Genomic DNA, 17,430 nt, shown 5'->3' with positions numbered 1-17,430 from the left:
CTGCAAACAGTATTAACTGTAACTGCTTCTTCCTTGTGCAGTTGTTGTTATTTTTTTTTTTTTTAAGTTTTATTTTTATTTGAAAGGCTGATTTTACAGAGAGGAGAGATGGAGAGGCCTTGCATCTGCTGATCGACTCCTCAGATTTCTGCAGTGGCCAGAGCAGAGCTGATCTAATGGAATTCCAGGAGCCAGGAGCTTCTTTGAGGTCTCCCAGGAAGGTGCAAGGGCCCAAGCACTTGAGCCTGCTCTGCTGTCTTCCAAGGCCGCAAGCAGCTGGAACCAGGATTGGTGTTGCATGTGGTGCTTACCAGGCACGCCACTGTACCAGCCCCAGTTGTTGCCATTTTTTACTGCTTGAAGTTGGGAACTTCAGCTTCCATTTTTAATATTTATTGCTTTTTTTTTTTTAAAAAAAAAAGATTTTGTTTTTATTGGAAAGGCAGATATACAGAGAGGAGGAAAGACAGAGAGGATGATCTTCTGTCCTATGATTCACTCCCCAAGTGAGCGCAACAGCTGGAGCTGAGCTGATCCCAAGCCAGGAGCCTCCTCTGGGTTTCCCACACAGTACAGGGTCCCAAAGCTTTGGGCCGTCCTCGACTGCATTCCCAGGCCACAAGCAGGGAGCTGGTTGGGAAGTGGAGCAGCTGGGATTAGAACCGACACCCATATTGGGGTCCCGGCACGTTAAAGGTGAGGACTTTAGCCGCTAGGTTACCACGCTGGGCCCTAATATTTGTTGATTTTAGCACCTATGTTTATAAACCTAAAGTTTTAAACTGTCAGTTATTTCTGATGAATTGATGGAAAGGAAAGAATTGGCCATTTATGAAAATTTAATCACTTATTATTTCTGGCTCTCTTTATTCTTTGGTTTGAATTTTCATCTGGTATTATTTTTCAATGCAAAGTCCATCCTTTTAGCATTTCTTGTAGGTCTGCTTGCAAAGGCTTTTATCATGTATTTGATTCTTGTGTGTAAAGTTTATTTAGCTGGTTATGGAATTCTGGTTGGTTATGTTCCATTTTCAGCACATTTTTGCTGGCAGTCCATTGTCATCTGGCTTCCACCGTTTCTGATAAGATGTCAATAGCCACGACTGTGTTTTCTTTCTTACATGGATTGTTTTTTCTCTCTTGCTGCTTTAAATATTTGTTCACTGCTTTGGTTTTAAGCTGTTCACCTTTGTACCTAGCTGTGGTTATAATGTTAGAGGTTTTTTTGTCAGTATTTCTTCACACATTTTTTTGTTTGTTTTTTTTTCTGTGTACATGCTAGAAAATTCGATATTTTGCTTAGGTTTCAGAAGTGTTCCTAGTCTTTTTTTTTTTTTTTTATTTCCTCAAATTGAAATGTTATTCTTGATCTGTCTTCTAGTGATTTTTCTTCTCTCTTTACTTCTCTATTAAGTCCACTCAGGGCATTTTTCATTTTAGCTATTATGTTTTTCAATTTCAAATTTTTTTTTGCAGCTCAGTTTTTTTCCTGCTGAGATTCTCTGTCTTCACATATTAAAGATCAAATTTTTCTTTTTCCCCTACCCCCGCAAAGATAATATTTTTCTAAAAAGTTTTTAAGCAGTTTATTATAATTCTGAAAGTATGGAATAGTTGGCTTAAAGTTGTTTCAAATCTAACATGTAGTTTAAAGTAACTTTGGTAATCTTTTCCTCCTTCCCTGAACTGTTCACATTTTTTTTTGTTTGCATACTAAGGTTGGTTTTTTTTTTTTTTGTTTTGTTTTCTTTTTTAAACAACTGATAGCTGGTGGAGTAGTTGGCTGGCTGAGGCATCTTCAGTGGTGATAGAGTAATGTTGGTGTCCTGGCTCAGTGGTGATAGAGTAATGTTGGTGTCCTGGCTCAGTGGTGATAGAGTAATGTTGGTCTCCTGGCTCAATGGTGATCGAATGATGTTGGTCTCCTGACTCAGTGGTGATAGAGTAATGTTGGTCTCCTGGCTCAGTGGTGATGAGTGATGTTGGTCTCCTGGCTCAGTGGTGATGAGTGAGGTTGGTCTCCTGGCTCAATGGTGATAGAGTGATGTTGGTCTCCTGGCTCAGTGGTGATGAGTGATGTTGATCTCCTGGCTCAGTGGTGATGAGTGATGTTGGTCTCCTGGCTCAGTGGTGATGAGTGATGTTGGTCTCCTGGCTCAATGGTGATATAGTGATGTTGGTCTCCTGGCTCAGTGGTGATGAGTGATGTTGGTCTCCTGGCTCAGTGGTGATGAGTGATGTTGGTCTCCTGGCTCAGTGGTGATAGAGTGATGTTGGTCTCCTGGCTCAGTGGTGATGAGTGATGTTGGTCTCCTGGCTCAGTGGTGATAGAGTGATGTTGGTCTCCTGGCTCAGTGGTGATGAGTGATGTTGGTCTCCTGGCTCAGTGGTGATATAGTGATGTTGGTCTCCTGGCTCAATGGTGATGAGTGATGTTGGTCTCCTGGCTCAGTGGTGATATAGTGATGTTGGTCTCCTGGCTCAATGGTGATGAGTGATGTTGGTCTCCTGGCTCAATGGTGATGAGTGATGTTGGTCTCCTGGCTCAGTGGTGATAGAGTGATGTTGGTCTCCTGGCTCAATGGTGATAGAGTGATGTTGGTCTTAGTAAGACTGAACTGTTGACGAGCTGCTGTGGAGCCTTACCTGAGCCATCCCCACCATCCCATATTTTAGACCCTTTACCGCAAGGTGTTTTACTCTCTCTTTTAAGATTTATTTATTTTTATTGAAAAGTCAGATTTACAGAGAGGAGGAGAGACAGAGAGGAAGATCTTCCATCCACTGATTCACTACCCAAATGGTGGCAACAGCCAGAACTGAGCTGATCTGAAACCAGGAGCCAGGAGATTCTTTTGGTCTGCTACGTGGGTGCAGGATCCCAAGGCTTTGGGCCATCCTCAGTTGCTTTCCCAGACCACAAACAGAGAGCTGGATGGACAGTAGAGCAGCTGGGACACAAACTGATGCCCGTATGACATCCCAGCGCATGCAAGGTGAAGACTTTAGCCATTGGGATACCGTGCTGGGCCCAAGGTGTATCTTTTGTAGTGATTGTAGTGTCTTGATAGGCATTAGAAGTTTTGTTGGATACCTTGAAATAATATAGGCTTGATTGATGCCTTTTTAAAGTAATTCCTATAAAATGCTCCGTGTGCCTCCAAGAGTGTGTCTGATCGGATGAGACCTGACTTTCAAACTGGGTCTTGCTGTGGCCAGGTGTGTTTTAGGCATTAGTTGTGCCTATCTCGCATAGCCCTTCTTCTAAGAGATTTCCTCTGTAGTCTTTGAAAAACAGAGGGAATTTTAAGGAGGTCCATATTAATAAATGGGACTTCTCCCATGATGCCGACCCAGTAGGAGATGTGTGGTCATTTATTTTAAGGACTTGGCTCAAGGCACACACACTTTAATGCTTGACCAAGTGTGTGAGCGAACTGTGGCGCAGTGACCTGGACATACAGAATTTTTACCTAGCACAAGGTGTTGATGAGATTTTTCCACTGCCACTCAGTGGGGACTTCAAAAATCCCCTGGCCTGTTCATTTTGTTATTTTTTGTTCTTTCTATTATTATTATTTTTTTAGATTTACTTATTTTCATTGGAAAGGCATATATGCAGAGAGATGGAAAGACAGAGGGGGAAGATCTTTCATTCTGAAAGGCTAACTCCCCAAATTGCTGCAATGGCTGGAGCTGAGCAAACCCAAAGCCAGGAGTGTCCTCCAGATCTCCTATGTGGGCTCATGGTTCCCAGGCTTTGGGCCGTCCTCTTGCTTTCCACAAACAGGCCACAAGCAGGGAGCTGGATGGGAAGTGGAGCATCTAGGATGAACTGGTGCTTATATGGAATGCTCGTGCTTGCAAGGGAGGATTATTAGCCAATTAAGCTGTGACATGTTCTGTCAGCTGTCTAAGCAAGTCATTCTCTGCTCTAAGTCCCAGGTGGTCTTCACTGGGTCCTTTGCACTCGAGACCTGCACAGTCTTGTGGGGACTCCCTTGTGCCGCATCACTCGGGGACCTGTTGTCCTCTTCGACAGCAGCTTCAGCTACCTGGAGCTCTGCTCCTGCCTGGCGCACCGCAGCAGGCCCGCCACGCTTTGCCCAGACTGCAGCTGCCTGCAGCATGGGGGACTGTCTAGAGGGACTTGCCACCTTTCTTCAGGGATTTTAGTTTTGTGCTGCCGTTTGTTCATTATTAAAACTGTTGCCTCAAACATTTTGTTCAATTTTAGAGTTGTTTATTGTGGGAGAGCTAGTTAGTAGCAGTTGTTTTCCTACATACAGAAGCAGGATATTTGAGGATTACTACGTAATACCTGTTAGGCACACAGGTCCTTGGAAGGTGTTTGGAAGAATGTAAATGTTAATGTGATTACGGTTCTGAATAGGCTGGAATAGGATTGTGAGATGAAGTGTATAATTTCAAACATTCAGTAGAAATGAGTGTCCAGCTTCAAAATTCCAAGTGTTTTTCCTTTTTTTGTGAGAATTCTCAAAAAGTTAAAATTTGGGGCAAAAAGGGGGGGACTCATGCAGGAGATGATTGTTATATATTACATCATCTCCTGAAATCTGAAGCGCTTCAGAACTAAAACTGCCCCCGTCTCCCCTGTCTTGAGGCTACGTATCTAGTGGTTCAGGGGTGTGCAGACTTTGTTTAATGTTTGAAGTTGCTAAGATCGACTGTTGGCTATGGTAAATGCTGTGTATGAGCAAGTGGATTTTGTTTCCAACTCCACGATATTTCACTTGTCGGGTATGTGCACATATTCTAAACCCCGAAATTTCGATGCCAGAAGCATGTTGGAGGGGTGAAGGATGCTCAGCCTGTAATACTTTGATGATGTGGCTGGTAAGCACCTGTCAGGCTGGCTGTGTGGCTCGAATGAGAGCCTCGTCTGTGGTGGGGGTAGGGGTGGGGGGTGGAGGCACAGCAGGGGCAGGTGGTCGGGTGCACGTGACCCTGGGGGTGACTGGAGACTGCCACCTGTCAAGTAGTTGCCATGTTATCTATTGCCTTTTGTCTTTGATTTTTCCCCCTACACCTACTTTCCTGTAACATTGTACTTTTTTCTTGGATTTAGTCCTGTCTTCAAGGCTTTCCTGCTTTGTGGGGCTTGTTTAATGTTTGAAAACCTCTGTTCATTATTTCTGAGTCTGTCTTGATCAAACAGGCTGGTACTTCCAGATGCTCACCTACTTAATATTTTCTCCATTTTTTTTTTAGTTAGACGTACAAATGAGAAGAATTATGAGGTTGGAAAAGTCTACAAAAACTTTCAATTCAGATCTCACTTGTTACATTTTTGGAAAGGTTATTTCTAATACTCCCACTTACTCAGATCTGATGGTTCCTCTCCTAGCCTTGCTGACCTCATTGCTGTTTACAGGCAGACATTAGGGTGTTTTTTGTTTGTTTTTTTTCCCACATTGGACTTTGAAGTCTATGAGGCAAGGTGCAGTGGACGCTAAATGTTAGCGCATGTTTCTAGCGCTTGGTGCGTGTTTGTTGAAGAAATGTGTGGTGAGTTTAACACTGTTCCTGTTGTCACATTGACGTAAGTTCAGGGTGTCTTTTGTGTTGTTGTGCAAAATTACACAGATTTAAATCTATCTGCACACACTTGAATAATTTCAACGGGGGGAGTGGGATCCCCCATTGAAATTATTCAAGTGTGTGCAGATAGATGTGTGCTTGTCCTTACGTCAGCTGTCCGCCCCTCGCCCGGCGCCTCTGTGCAGCCCCCTCCTGTGACCAGCTGTACTGCCCTGTGCACTGCGCTGTTACCTTTCCACATGTCTCCTGGTACATTGTAACTTTTGTGTATGTGCTTATGTTTTTGCCAAATGTATATATTAATACATCTGTGTAGCATTATAATTTGATGCTAAGTTAAAATGGCATCTATTTTAGTTTTATCATGGTTTTGATAGTTGATCTTTATCACTTTTTTTGTAAAGCTACCTTGCCTTTGTTGACATGGCATCTAAATGTGTGTGTATTGTATTTCAGAGAGAGTGAGAGCGAGTGTGTGAGAGTGTGGGCTAGCTAGCCAGCTGTAGCCAGCTGTAGCCAGCTGTAGCCAGCTGTCCACTGGTTTACTGCCCTGCAACAGCCGGGGCTGAGAAGACTTGGAGCCAGTGACTCTATCCCAGTGTCCCATGTAGGTAACAGAGGCCGAAGTGTGGGCCATCTTCCACTGCCCTCCCTGGTTGCCTTAGCAGGGAGCTGGGTCTGAGTGGAGCAGCCGGCATTCATCATCTTCAGCTTGACCCCCTGTGCCGCAGTGCTTTTCCCTTATTACTTTCATACACTCAGCAGTAAGACAAACAAGCCTGGTGGCCTCTAGACCACAGTTTTCGCGTCTAGTAAAGGATTGGTTTGAGTGAAATGAATGCAAATGGTTTGTTTCTAAATCTGCTTAAGTTCTATGTTCTTGTATAAGTAATCCATTAGATTGTATGTATTTTGTATTGAATGAGAAAATAAGAAATCAGATGTAACTTTGTGTAGCAAACAGAAGGTGGGGAAAGTTAAAACTTCCAGGAGTTACTAGAGAATGTCCCAGTGCAGGTAGCAGTGGAGTCTGTGCTGTGGCCTTGGGCCCTGGGGGTCTGTGCTGTGGCCTTGGGCCCTGGGGGTCTGTGCTGGTGGCCCTGGGCCCTGGGCGGTGTTGTTCCCCTGAAGTGGGGTCTGTCTGCCGTGGCTCTGGGCTCTGGGCTCTGGGCTTTGGGCTGGCTGGGCCGCCTTGTTCCTTTAAAGGAGGCTGATTATAGGCAGAAGGGGATTTTACTCACAAGCTGACTTTGCGCATGAAAAATTTACCTTTGTTAGTGTTGTGAGTGCTCCTTAAAGAAATGTCTCAAGTGAAAGCTTGAATAGGTAATTTTTGTTAGTGATTTAATTAAAAGCAACATTTCATGAGAAATATTTTCCTGTTTTCCCAGAGCAGAAGCACACACAGAAAATCCTGCAGTTTCGGCTCAGTCATGGTATCTTTTTAAGTTCTGTGATAAAATGTCCCTGAATCTTTAAGCTTCTTGCAATTAACTGCTTTTGCCAAATAGCTCACTTACTTCTAGTCAGAAGATGGCTGTATTTTTTCGGGGGGGGGGGGGGCACTTACTTATTTTATTCATTTGTGTTTGAAAAGCAGTGTTAGAGAGAAAGAGGGCAGAGAAGGTGATCTCCCCTCGGCGGATTTACTCTCCAAGTAGCCACAGCTGCGGGCTGGGCCAGACCAGAGCCCGGAGACCGGGACTCCGTGTGGGCCCAGCACTGAGGGCAGGCTTTCTCTGATTATCGGTGTTTGTATGGATAATCAAGAAAATGTTTATAGCCCTCATAGCAAATACACTGTGTAGCAAAGACTTTTGTGTTACTTGTATTTGATTGAGGTGTAAGCTAAACTGCAAGAAATTTGTTTGTATACTGTGGGTGACACCTTGTTTGTTTCTTATTTCATCTTGAAATATAAGCTAGATTAGATGTTTTAGGAGGTAAGTTGACTTGATTGTGATTTCATCTGTAACAGGACTTTTCCTACTATGGGAGCTTGGTATCCACGGACAGAAACGGATCAGGAGTGCTCAAGGAAGAGTTTGAGTAACAAAGTGGTGTTTTGGGACTGAGACTTTGTGTCCGTTGCCGCTGGAGTAGATATCTGAGGGGAGAAAGGCTGACAAGGCGGAGCAGGTAGAAATACAGACTGCGGAGGTGCTGAGGAAGCCAGCTTCAGTTGGCTGGAGCCTGCTGTGCGGGCGGTCAGCGTGACAGGTGCTCTGCGCGCAGGCGCTCTGTGCCCTGGACTCGAAGTCAGCCGCTCCAAGCAACATGAGGCTCTGTTCTGTGGCTGGTGGCAGAATGTTAACTAATCTTTGTAGAAAAAGGTTGTGATGAACTTTTTACTTGGAGTTTTAAAGATTGAAAGTAATTAGTAGCTATTGTCATAGTTATATAGCTAGATTTTTATGATCTTAAGCTAAATTTTCTTACATAATTTTTCATAAAATTCATATTTATGAAAAATGTAGTTTTTCATATGCATATGCCTTTATGGTATTTGTATTATTTCTGATTCAAAAAAGTGTAATTACTTTTATTTACTTGAAAGGCAGAGTGTCACACACACACGCACACACACACACACACACGGTGGTGGGGGGTGAAGAGAGAAAGGTGGAGTTCAGTATTTCACTTGCTGGTTCATGCTTCATTTGTCTTCAACAGCCAGGTCTGTAATGGTCCTAAACCAGAAGCTCAAAGCTTCATCCAAGTCTTGCATTTGAGTGGAAGGGACCAACTGCTTTCCCCTCCCCTTTCAGGGTGAGCTGCAGCAAAGGCTGGGATGGAACCTTAGCCCTGAGCCCAGGCACTCCAGCAAGTGATGTGGCGGTCCCCAAGCTGCTTCTATGTGCCACATGTCTGCCTCCAAATTATTTTTAATGATAACTTTTTAGAAAGATTTATCCATTTTTATTGGAAAGTCAGATTAACAGAGAGGAGGAGAGACAGAGAAAGATCTCCATCTGCTGGTTGACTCCGCAAGTAGCTGCAATGGCCAGAACTGAGCTAATCTGAAGCCAGGAGCCAGGAGCTTCCTCCAGATCTCCCATGGTGGTGCAGGGTCCCAAGGCTTTGGTCTGTCCTCAACCGCTTTCCCAGGTCACAAGCAGGGAGCTGGATGGGAAGTGGAGCAGTGGGACATGAACTGGCGCACATATGGGATCCTGGCACATGCCAGGCAAAGACTTGGGCCACTAGGCTACTGCACCAGACCCAATGATAGTTTTTAAAATACAGATTTTATATCACTAAAGTTAAATTTTGAAATATTTACTTATTTGAAAGACAGAAAACAGTCTGCTGGTTCACTCCCCAAATGGCTATGTAAAGGCTGGAGCTGGGCCAGGCTTAGGCCAGGAGCCAAGAGGTTCATCTGGGTCTGCCTGTGGGTTCAGGGGCGCAAGTGCTGGATCACCTTGTGTTGCTTTTCCCAGCCCATAAGCAGGGAGCTGCACTAGACCCCTGAAGCACCCGGGGTTTGAACGGGCGCCCGTATGGGATTCTGGTATCCCAAGAATTCTGGTGGCTTTCCCTGCAATATTACAACTCTGGCCCCAAAAATGGATTTCTGAAAGTACAGATTCAGCTGGAGACTAGACTAAAATGAAACACCAGTCAGTGATACAGGCTTGAGTAGTTTAAATGAAGATTGGAAAGTTATTGGGATAATCATGTTTGCCCAAGTATGTGTGGCTGTCAGTATGCTGTGTACAGACTGGGTTAGAACCTGAAAAACAGGGAATTGGTTAGAAAGATTTGAGACGGGAGATCAAGAGTCTTGATGTTCCCCCAAAGTGGTGGAATACATTTTTGTAGGAGGAAAGTATTTTATAACTACTATTTAGGATACAATAAGATTCTAAGTTAGCATGAAGGAACTTAGTATATAATTTGTTGTTTTTTTTTTTTTCCTAACAAAGTTACTGGAAAGGCAGAGTTAGAGGGAAGGAGAGACATGTCCAGCGTTGCTTTGTTTGCCCCTCAGCTGGCTGCAGTGGCCAGGGTTATGGAGCCTAGAACATCATGGGGGCTGCCCCCCGGGATGGCAGAGCGAACTCAGTGATGCGGCCGTCCTCTGCTGCCTCCTGGGCACGTCAGCAGGGCGCTGTGTCTGAAGTGGAGCAGTAGGGCTCTCGGTTACTCAGAGCAGACAGTGGCTGCCCCCATTGTATCAGGATGCCGGCCCCAGGCACTGAGCTACCCCAGCCAAGGAGGCAGAGCCCCACCTGCACGGCTAGAGGTTGTGTTCATGTGTATTGACTTGTTTTCAGAAGCTGAATATTCAGTTTATTGATAGCAGTGGGATTTAAAGTATAAATGTGGAAATGTTGACATTAGCAAATAAGCAGTTTATACACATTTACAGGTTTTATTGATCAGTGAAACTCTAGTTTATAGACCGTTCAAGTATATGTTCATTTTAGAAGGTGTAGAAAATGGTGTAGCAATTTTGTGCAGCTCCTTTCTGCAGAGGTGGCTATTCTGCTTGGTTTTTCTGCACATAACTGTTTTTCTTAAAATCAGGTATCATGTGGTATCTGTGTACTGGTGTTATAATCCACTTCTTGTGTACAAGACGCATCTTTTCTTGGTGTTTACTCCACAGTGTCAATCTTTGTGGAACATGTATTATGCTATAAAAGGAGCATGAGACCTGGTACCACTTCTCATCAACAGAGTGTATATATAAGGTAGTTTACAGAAATCATTGATAGCGAAAAGAACGGAGTGATGAAGATAGTTAAGCCTTAGGTAAGCAATGGGTAGATTTTACATAGGGGAACTGACTTGATCATTGGGGTAAAGTGAGGTTATACTCATTTTTCTGGAATGCTGTGTTAAATTCTGAGTTCATAACAATAACACTTAGTCATTTGTTGTTAAACTATGGAGGGGTTAAATCCAGGCTCAGGAAGCTAGGTATAGTACTGACAGGTGCGTGGAGTGAAGCAAGCAGTGAAGATGGCTTAGAACTCAGTACTTCCCAAACCTGCTTGTCTGGAGGAATTCTCTGGAGGTTTTGAAATCTTTTTGTGTCCTTTTCATACTTCCAGAGTCGGGATCTTTGAAGTGGAGTCTAATCCAGTTTTGGGAGCTCTTAAACAAGCCTAGGTGGTATACTAAATTCTGGAAAGCATCTGTAATAACAAGGATGGAATGAAGAACTAGACCACAGTGATTAAGTGGACATGGAACACAGTGGAATGGGGGAGGCATCCCGAAAATTGGGAAGACCGTTTAGAGTAGATAATCTGTTAGAGTTGCTGCAGGAGTGGAGGTGGCAAGTTAGCCCAAATGCACCTGAGGCATGGTGAGTTGGGAGGTGGCCTCCAGCAGCTTGGGAACAGGAGCAAGAGTGGGAGTGAGGGCAAGAAAAGGGGCTCAGAATTTTTTTTTAAGATTTAGTGTATTGGAAAGTCAGATATACAGAGAGGAGGAGAGACAGAGAGGAAGATCTTCTGTCCACTGATAGTTGCTGTAATGGCGGGAACTGAGCCAATCCAAAGCCAGTAGCCCCCTTGGGCTCTCCAACGCAGGTGCAGGGTCCCAAGGCCTTGGGCCTTCCTGGACTACTTTCCCAGGCCACAAGCAGGGAGCTGGATGGGAATTTGGTCCACAGGGACATGAACTGAAGTAGTGCCCATATTGGATCCTGGTGCATGCCAGGCAAGGACTTTAGCCACTGGACTACCATGCCGGGCCTGAGCTCAGAATTCTTAAATGTACAATAAACCTTTGAAGATATTTCTTTTGGAGAGAAATATGTACAGAGAAATAATAGAGGAGGAAGGAATAGAAATAACTTCTGAGGTTAGGGATAAAAATGAAGGAGAAAGGAACTGGTTTGCCAAAATATAGGGACATTCGTTTTAGGAATTTAAGAACATGTTGCTGCTTCTAGGTTTCTTCTTCTGTTTTTAAAGGACAGAGAGACAGAAATCTTCTGACTCTTGAGTCATTTCCCAAATGTCTGAAACAGCTGAGACCAGGCCAGGTGCAGTTCCGGGGCCAGGAACTCAGCCAGACCTTCCATGTGGTGGCAGGAACCCAAGTCCTTAGGCCGTCACCTGCTGCCTCCCGGGGTGTGCTTCAACAAGAAGCTGGAGCTCAAAGCCAGACATGCAGGTTTCTAAGCAACATTTTAACAACTGCACTAAATGTCTACCATGCATGTTAATAACTTTTAAAGAGGTAATATTTTTCCGTGTAAGTTTGACAGCAAGTAACAAATTTAGTAGACCTGAACTTCTTTGGTTTTCTTAGCATTGGACTTGTAAGAGAAAACATATGCTGTTAATAATATGTATATATTTTATTGTTTCTAAGCCTCATGATTTTTCTGTTTTTGAAATGTAGAGACAATTAAAAGCAGTGATTCATAAAATTATATTATTGTATTCCTGTAAAAGTACATAGGACCAGCTAGATGTGTGCATGCACTGATTAAGTTAGTTATATACAATAGTGTATATTAAGCAGTGTATATGTGTATATGTTATACATTAGTCCTGTTTAAGAAAGCTGGTGCTGGCAGAAAGGGCACAGCAGGGCGATCTTCCAACACGCCTTTTAGAAAGCAATTAGGAGGAGGGCCAGGAGGGTGCTGGGTAAACAGTCTTCCTGGGCTGCTTGATGTTTCTGTGGCCCATTGCTTAGGGAGTACGTATGTACATTGAAGTACTGAGCATCAAGCACAGATTGGAATCCTGCGTGGTTCCCAGAGAACCTAGAGGGTGTCAGTCAATTTAAATAATATCAAGTTTGAGCATGCAGCAGTGGGGAGCCTGTGAGTTCAGGTACTGGTTCTGATGCCCATGTTTCAGGTCTGAGGGCTAGGATTTGAGCATTGTGTCTGGCTCCTGCCTGCTGCTGCTGCTCCTCCCAGGAGGGCGTGATGTGGGCCCAGCGTGCTGTGCTCTTGCTGCCCATTTGCAGACGTGGGTTGAGTTTGTGGCGCTGGCTCTGTCCTGCGCTGCACCCCGCCACTGGAGTATTTGGGAAGGTGAGCAAGTAATGGAAGCTTGCTCTCTCTCTCTGTCTCTTACATAAATAAATGAAAATTTTAAAAATGAAAGATTGAACATTTTATGTCAGCAATAAAACGATTTGTAAGCAACATATCAGTACAAGAGATTGAAAAAAAATCCTGATGACTATTTTGTGTTCATATCAATTATTCTAAATTCCTGTTTAGAAGCAGGCTACCAGGTTCAAAAATGATGTTAGGGGTCTGGTGCAGTAACCTAGTGGCAAAAGTCCTTGCCTGGCATGCACTGAGATCCCATATGGATGCTGGTTCTTATCCTGTCTGCTCCATTTCCCTTCTGGCTCCCTACCTGTGGCCTGGGAAAGCAGTGGAGGATGGCTCAAAGCCTTGGGATCCTGCACCCAGGTGGGAGACCCAGAAGAAGCGCCTGGTTCCTGGTTTTTGATTGGTTCAGCTCTAGCTGTTTTGGTCACGTGGGGGAGTGAACTAGTGGATGGAAGATCTTTCTTTCTGTCTCTCCCTTCTCTTTGTAAATCTGCCTTTCCAATAAAAACGTATAATTTTTTTTTTTTTAAAGCAAAAACCCCTGATGTTAGGAAACAACAGGAAACAAGCTTTCTATCCTCCAAATAATTCTTGGCTTAATATACATCTACATGCGTACAATCAAGCGCTAGGTAGCCATTAAAAATGATGATACTTTTGTAAATTGTTGCTAAAGATACAAAAGTTTGTACCAAGAGCAGTTCTCCCACCAAACTTTGGGATTGTGATGTTTTGTGTGACTTTGACTCTTTTGTTTTTTAGTATTTACTTTGTATCCTTTTTGTAAAAAGATGATTGTGTAATGCTTTGTATCCAGGAAGTAGTACCTGTTTACTTCAGATGAAATGATAGAGGGAAAAAAATGTCACTTGCACCCTGAGTAACAGAGTTGGAGTGGAATAAGTGTTAATAAACAGGATGATTGGAGTGCCAGAATGTGTCATTTACGGAGTGACAGGCATTGGGAGTTCAAAGGACTTACAAAGGAAGATGGTTCCTTTTAGAATCAGTCTGGAGGATCTGGAATGGGTGAGGGCCTGGGACCTTCAGCGTTCTAGAGCAGGCATCTTTTCCAATCAGTAGGTGTATTTGGCTAGTTGGGGGAATCTTGTGAAAAGAAGCACAATTGTTTCATTTGAAAAATTCTTTTTATTCCAAAGTATCAATTTAAAAATATTTTTTTTCCTCTTCACCTCTTTAACCAGGTAAGCCAGGATTAAAACTGTTCCTGTCTCTGCTCTTTCACTCTGTCATCGGTCATAACGGGGTTGGCTGGTTATTAGGCAGTAGTAAGTGGGAAGTCCGATTAAATAAGAGCGAGGAGAGGTGCTCGTAACCTAGAGGGTGGGCTGGGAGAGGTGTGTCAGCACTGGGCTTCCAGTACCTTCCTCGACTGCTGTGTTTCCTGGGAAGCAGCTTGCTAACCTCTGGCATAGTCCTGGTGAGTGGCCATGCAGTGATGTTCGCAGAATGGAGCTTTCCCACCCTGATGAATTAAATAGAGTGGTAGAATATCCAGGCTTATTGATACCCAGAAGTGTTCAAAGTTTTCATTGGTGTAGACAAATTTTAAAACAGTTTCTTTCTCCTCAGAATTGAATACATTTTATATATAGTCGACTTTGAATAAAGATTAGTGAAAATCATTTTCAAGTAGGGTTATTGCTAGTACATTAATTTTGCAAATGTAACATTCTGTATGTGTTTTGGGGGATTGTAGCTGTAGATGTTCCTCAGTGTACCCTGTGTCTTATCATCGTCTGTTTCTCTCCACACAGTGTTCTAGTTTTGCCGCTGGACTGTTCCCTCCCTTCCCCCACCCCACCAGGATGATATGAGACTTGAAAGAAGACGATGCATACAGGTGACTCAAGTTTTGAAATACAGTACAATATGGCTAAGGGTGTGTGGGACTGCTGGTGCATTTGGTTGTGGGAGCTTTCCAGTCCTTAGATTGCTGGGGGATTGTCTAGATTAACGCAGCCGTTCTTGCATATTTGACTTGACTTTGAGACTGAGAATGATGGGAGGCGGTTTGTAGTCGTGTTAATACAAACACAGCACAGTGCTTGCTAATACTGTAGCCTTTTAAAGGTTGGATAATACTTAAATGGGAATTGCAGTGTTTCTAATAATAAAAATAAATAGGGTATTCCCCCTTTGCCATTGAACTCATGTCTTCCCCAGGTTCCTATCAGAATACAGCCTTTGTATAGCACTAGATGTCACTTGCTGTTTAATGAGGCTCTTGACAGCCGAGTTAAGGAGAGTATACGCACGTGAACGATTCCTTTACAAAGCGTGGTCTGGGGTTTTGTTCTTTTCTTCACCTCTTCCTTCTCTGCCTATTTTCGTCTCCTTTTTTCCCTACCCTTCGCTTCTTTGATCATTTGTGTTTATGTAAGAGCTACAGTGTAAAGATGTTTTTGAAGGAGTTTGGGTTGCCTTTTAAAATAAATCGAGATGATCTTATTCATATACAGAGGATGGAGGTTATTCCATCTGTGGTAGTGTTCAAGCTCCTGAAATTGGGGGAGCTGGTGGTAATCTTTGATGTTCTTCAGCTAGGCAGACTGTGAGGTTCTGTTAACCCAAGCGGTTACGTTTGTAAAGGTTGTCGTGGGAGGTTTAATTTGGTTCTATTTATAAACCTGTGTAGTTTTTTTTTTTTTAAAAAAAGATTTATTCATTTTATTACAGCCAGATATACACAGAGGAGGAGAGACAGAGAGGAAGATCTTCCTTCTGATGATTCACTCCCCAAGTGAGCCGCAACAGGCCGATGAGCGCCGATCCGATGCCGGGAACCTGGAACCTCTTCCGGGTCTCCCACGCAGGTGCAGTGTCCCAATGCATTGGGCCGTCCTTGACTGCTTTCCCAGGCCACAAGCAGGGAGCTGGATGGGAAGTGGAGCTGCCGGGATTAGAACCGGCGCCCATATGGGATCCCGGGGCTTTCAAGGCGAGGACCTTAGCTGCTAGGCCACGCCGCTGGGCCCCAAACCTGTGTAGTTTTTAAAGGCAAAAGAATTATATAAACCTTAAATAGGTAACTAGTTACATTAGTGGTATAGCTGTTAATGGTTTGTGGTTAATTTTGATTTTTGGTGATTTGGATTTTTTTAAAAGGAAAAAATTACTTTTGACTAAGTGCTTTTAAAATACTGTTTCGTGTATGCCAGTTGGTATGAAGAAATGCGCTTGAGCTTAGTATTTATAAATTGGATATCATATAGGAGTTGCCACTTGTGAGCCTCTGGCAGTTCTAAGTCCACGGTTGTTGAATGCGTCTTACAGGTGTGCTCAGGTACACAGACTTGCACATGTCACAGGGGTGCCTGATGCACAGTGATGGAGCAGCTGATCGTTGCAGTCTGTGTGTTCAGTTGAGCACCCTGTCACGGCCATAGGGAAGGACGTGAGGGTATCTGCAGAAACGTTTCTAGAACTGAAGGACTTTCTGTTGTCAGATGTTGTGTGGTTGACCCTTGGGTGCAGGAGCCCTTTATTAGCCCTGTCTGCCCCTGCGGTGCTCCTCGGGCACTCCGCTGCACGTGGGCTCTGCCGAGATCAGTGGAGGAACAAAGGTGGGTTTTTTTGGTTTCGTTGGTTGTTTTTTGTATCTCATAGATGCATGTTACTGATTTTGGAGATGTTCACTCATGAGATTCTGAGGTAGCGAAGTTTCTGTTTTTCCTCACAGGATGTGACAGTTTATCAGATGGTTCTTTTTGTGGAGAGGCTGCTTGCCTCCTTGAAATGACAGAACTAAAGAACAAGTTGAGCAGTTGCTTTTCTGAGTGGTAGAACAAAGCAGCTCTACAAGATGAGCGACATGAAGGTTCTTGCTTGGCCTCGTTTCCCTTGAAAGTTATCCACATACATCGGTTTTCAAAGGAAAAACTAACCTAAGAAAAAACCCCCAACTCTTATGTATATATTGGCTGTTAGTGTATTTCCCTTTCCAACAGTTTGGAGGTTAATCATTGGTTTTGACTCTAAAATTAACAGCTTTCACAATCATTAATTAATGCAGTGGTTTGCTCTTATATTACTATGCACCAATTTATTATTCTTCACCTGACAGATAAAAGGTGCTAAGGATACCTTGCTAATGGTTATTTCTGGAACATGTATGCATATTTTCCAGTGAACGTTCTGCCATCCAGGAGCCTGGTCTGCTCTGGGCGTTGTTCCTGGTATTAGCTGTGGTGATAACTCACTCTTTTCTAGAGTGTCATTCTTGCGGCTGAAGTTTTGGAAAGATCATTGAAGCCAGCACTCACCTTTTTGAAAAATCCAACGCTTAATAATACAGAGATTTTTAAATGGGAATTCTGTGAGGTGACAGATATGTTAATTAGCGCCATTCTGGTAATCATAGTATATTTAAGTAGCAAAAACAATTGTATGTCTTTAATATGTGCAGTTTTAATTCGCCAGTTATGCCTCTATAAAACTAGTATTGATAGTAGAATGGATGTTTTCTGAATGTGATGTTGAAGCCCAACTTTGATGTGTCTCTAGGACGTGTGTGTGTAGTTGTTCGTGGATGCATTTAACTTAAAGGCCATTGTTTCGTAATTTTCAGCATAATTAGAACAAGAATAAAATAGATTTGTTTTGTGTTGAATTTGTAAAACAAAATCGCAGCTACCAAGCATCCGTGTAGTGTGGAGGTGCTGTCACGAGGCTCTGCTCTGGAGGAGGCAGGGTTGTGTGCCTTTGGAGCAGGCCGTGTGGGTCAGTGGATGATGCCAGGTGTTCATGCAAAAGCTGCTGGACCCACCTGCTGAATGGCCGCCCTGCCCGGGGCTCTTGGTACC

At 43.6% G+C, this 17,430-nt stretch overlaps 1 protein-coding gene across 7 annotated transcripts in view; it reads left to right on the top strand.

The window, feature by feature from the left end:
* DYRK1A (dual specificity tyrosine phosphorylation regulated kinase 1A) overlaps positions 1-17,430 on the top strand; it is a 133,931-nt gene that overhangs the window by 35,341 nt on the left and 81,160 nt on the right. For 5 of the 7 annotated variants that reach the window (XM_058661631.1, XM_058661629.1, XM_058661634.1 and 2 more), the window contains exon 2: positions 14,383-14,468. The exons of the other annotated variants lie outside the window; for them this stretch is intronic. In XM_058661631.1, the coding sequence (XP_058517614.1) occupies positions 14,459-14,468 (10 nt within the window). In that variant the 5' untranslated portion in view covers positions 14,383-14,458. The remainder of the gene's footprint in view (positions 1-14,382; positions 14,469-17,430) is intronic. 7 annotated transcript variants of the gene reach the window in all.

This window comes from Ochotona princeps, chromosome 3 (genome assembly GCF_030435755.1).
Source record: "Ochotona princeps isolate mOchPri1 chromosome 3, mOchPri1.hap1, whole genome shotgun sequence".
NCBI lineage: Eukaryota > Metazoa > Chordata > Mammalia > Lagomorpha > Ochotonidae > Ochotona > Ochotona princeps.
The sequence above is the reverse complement of the archived record's forward strand: the minus strand, read 5'-3'. Positions and strand labels throughout refer to the sequence as shown.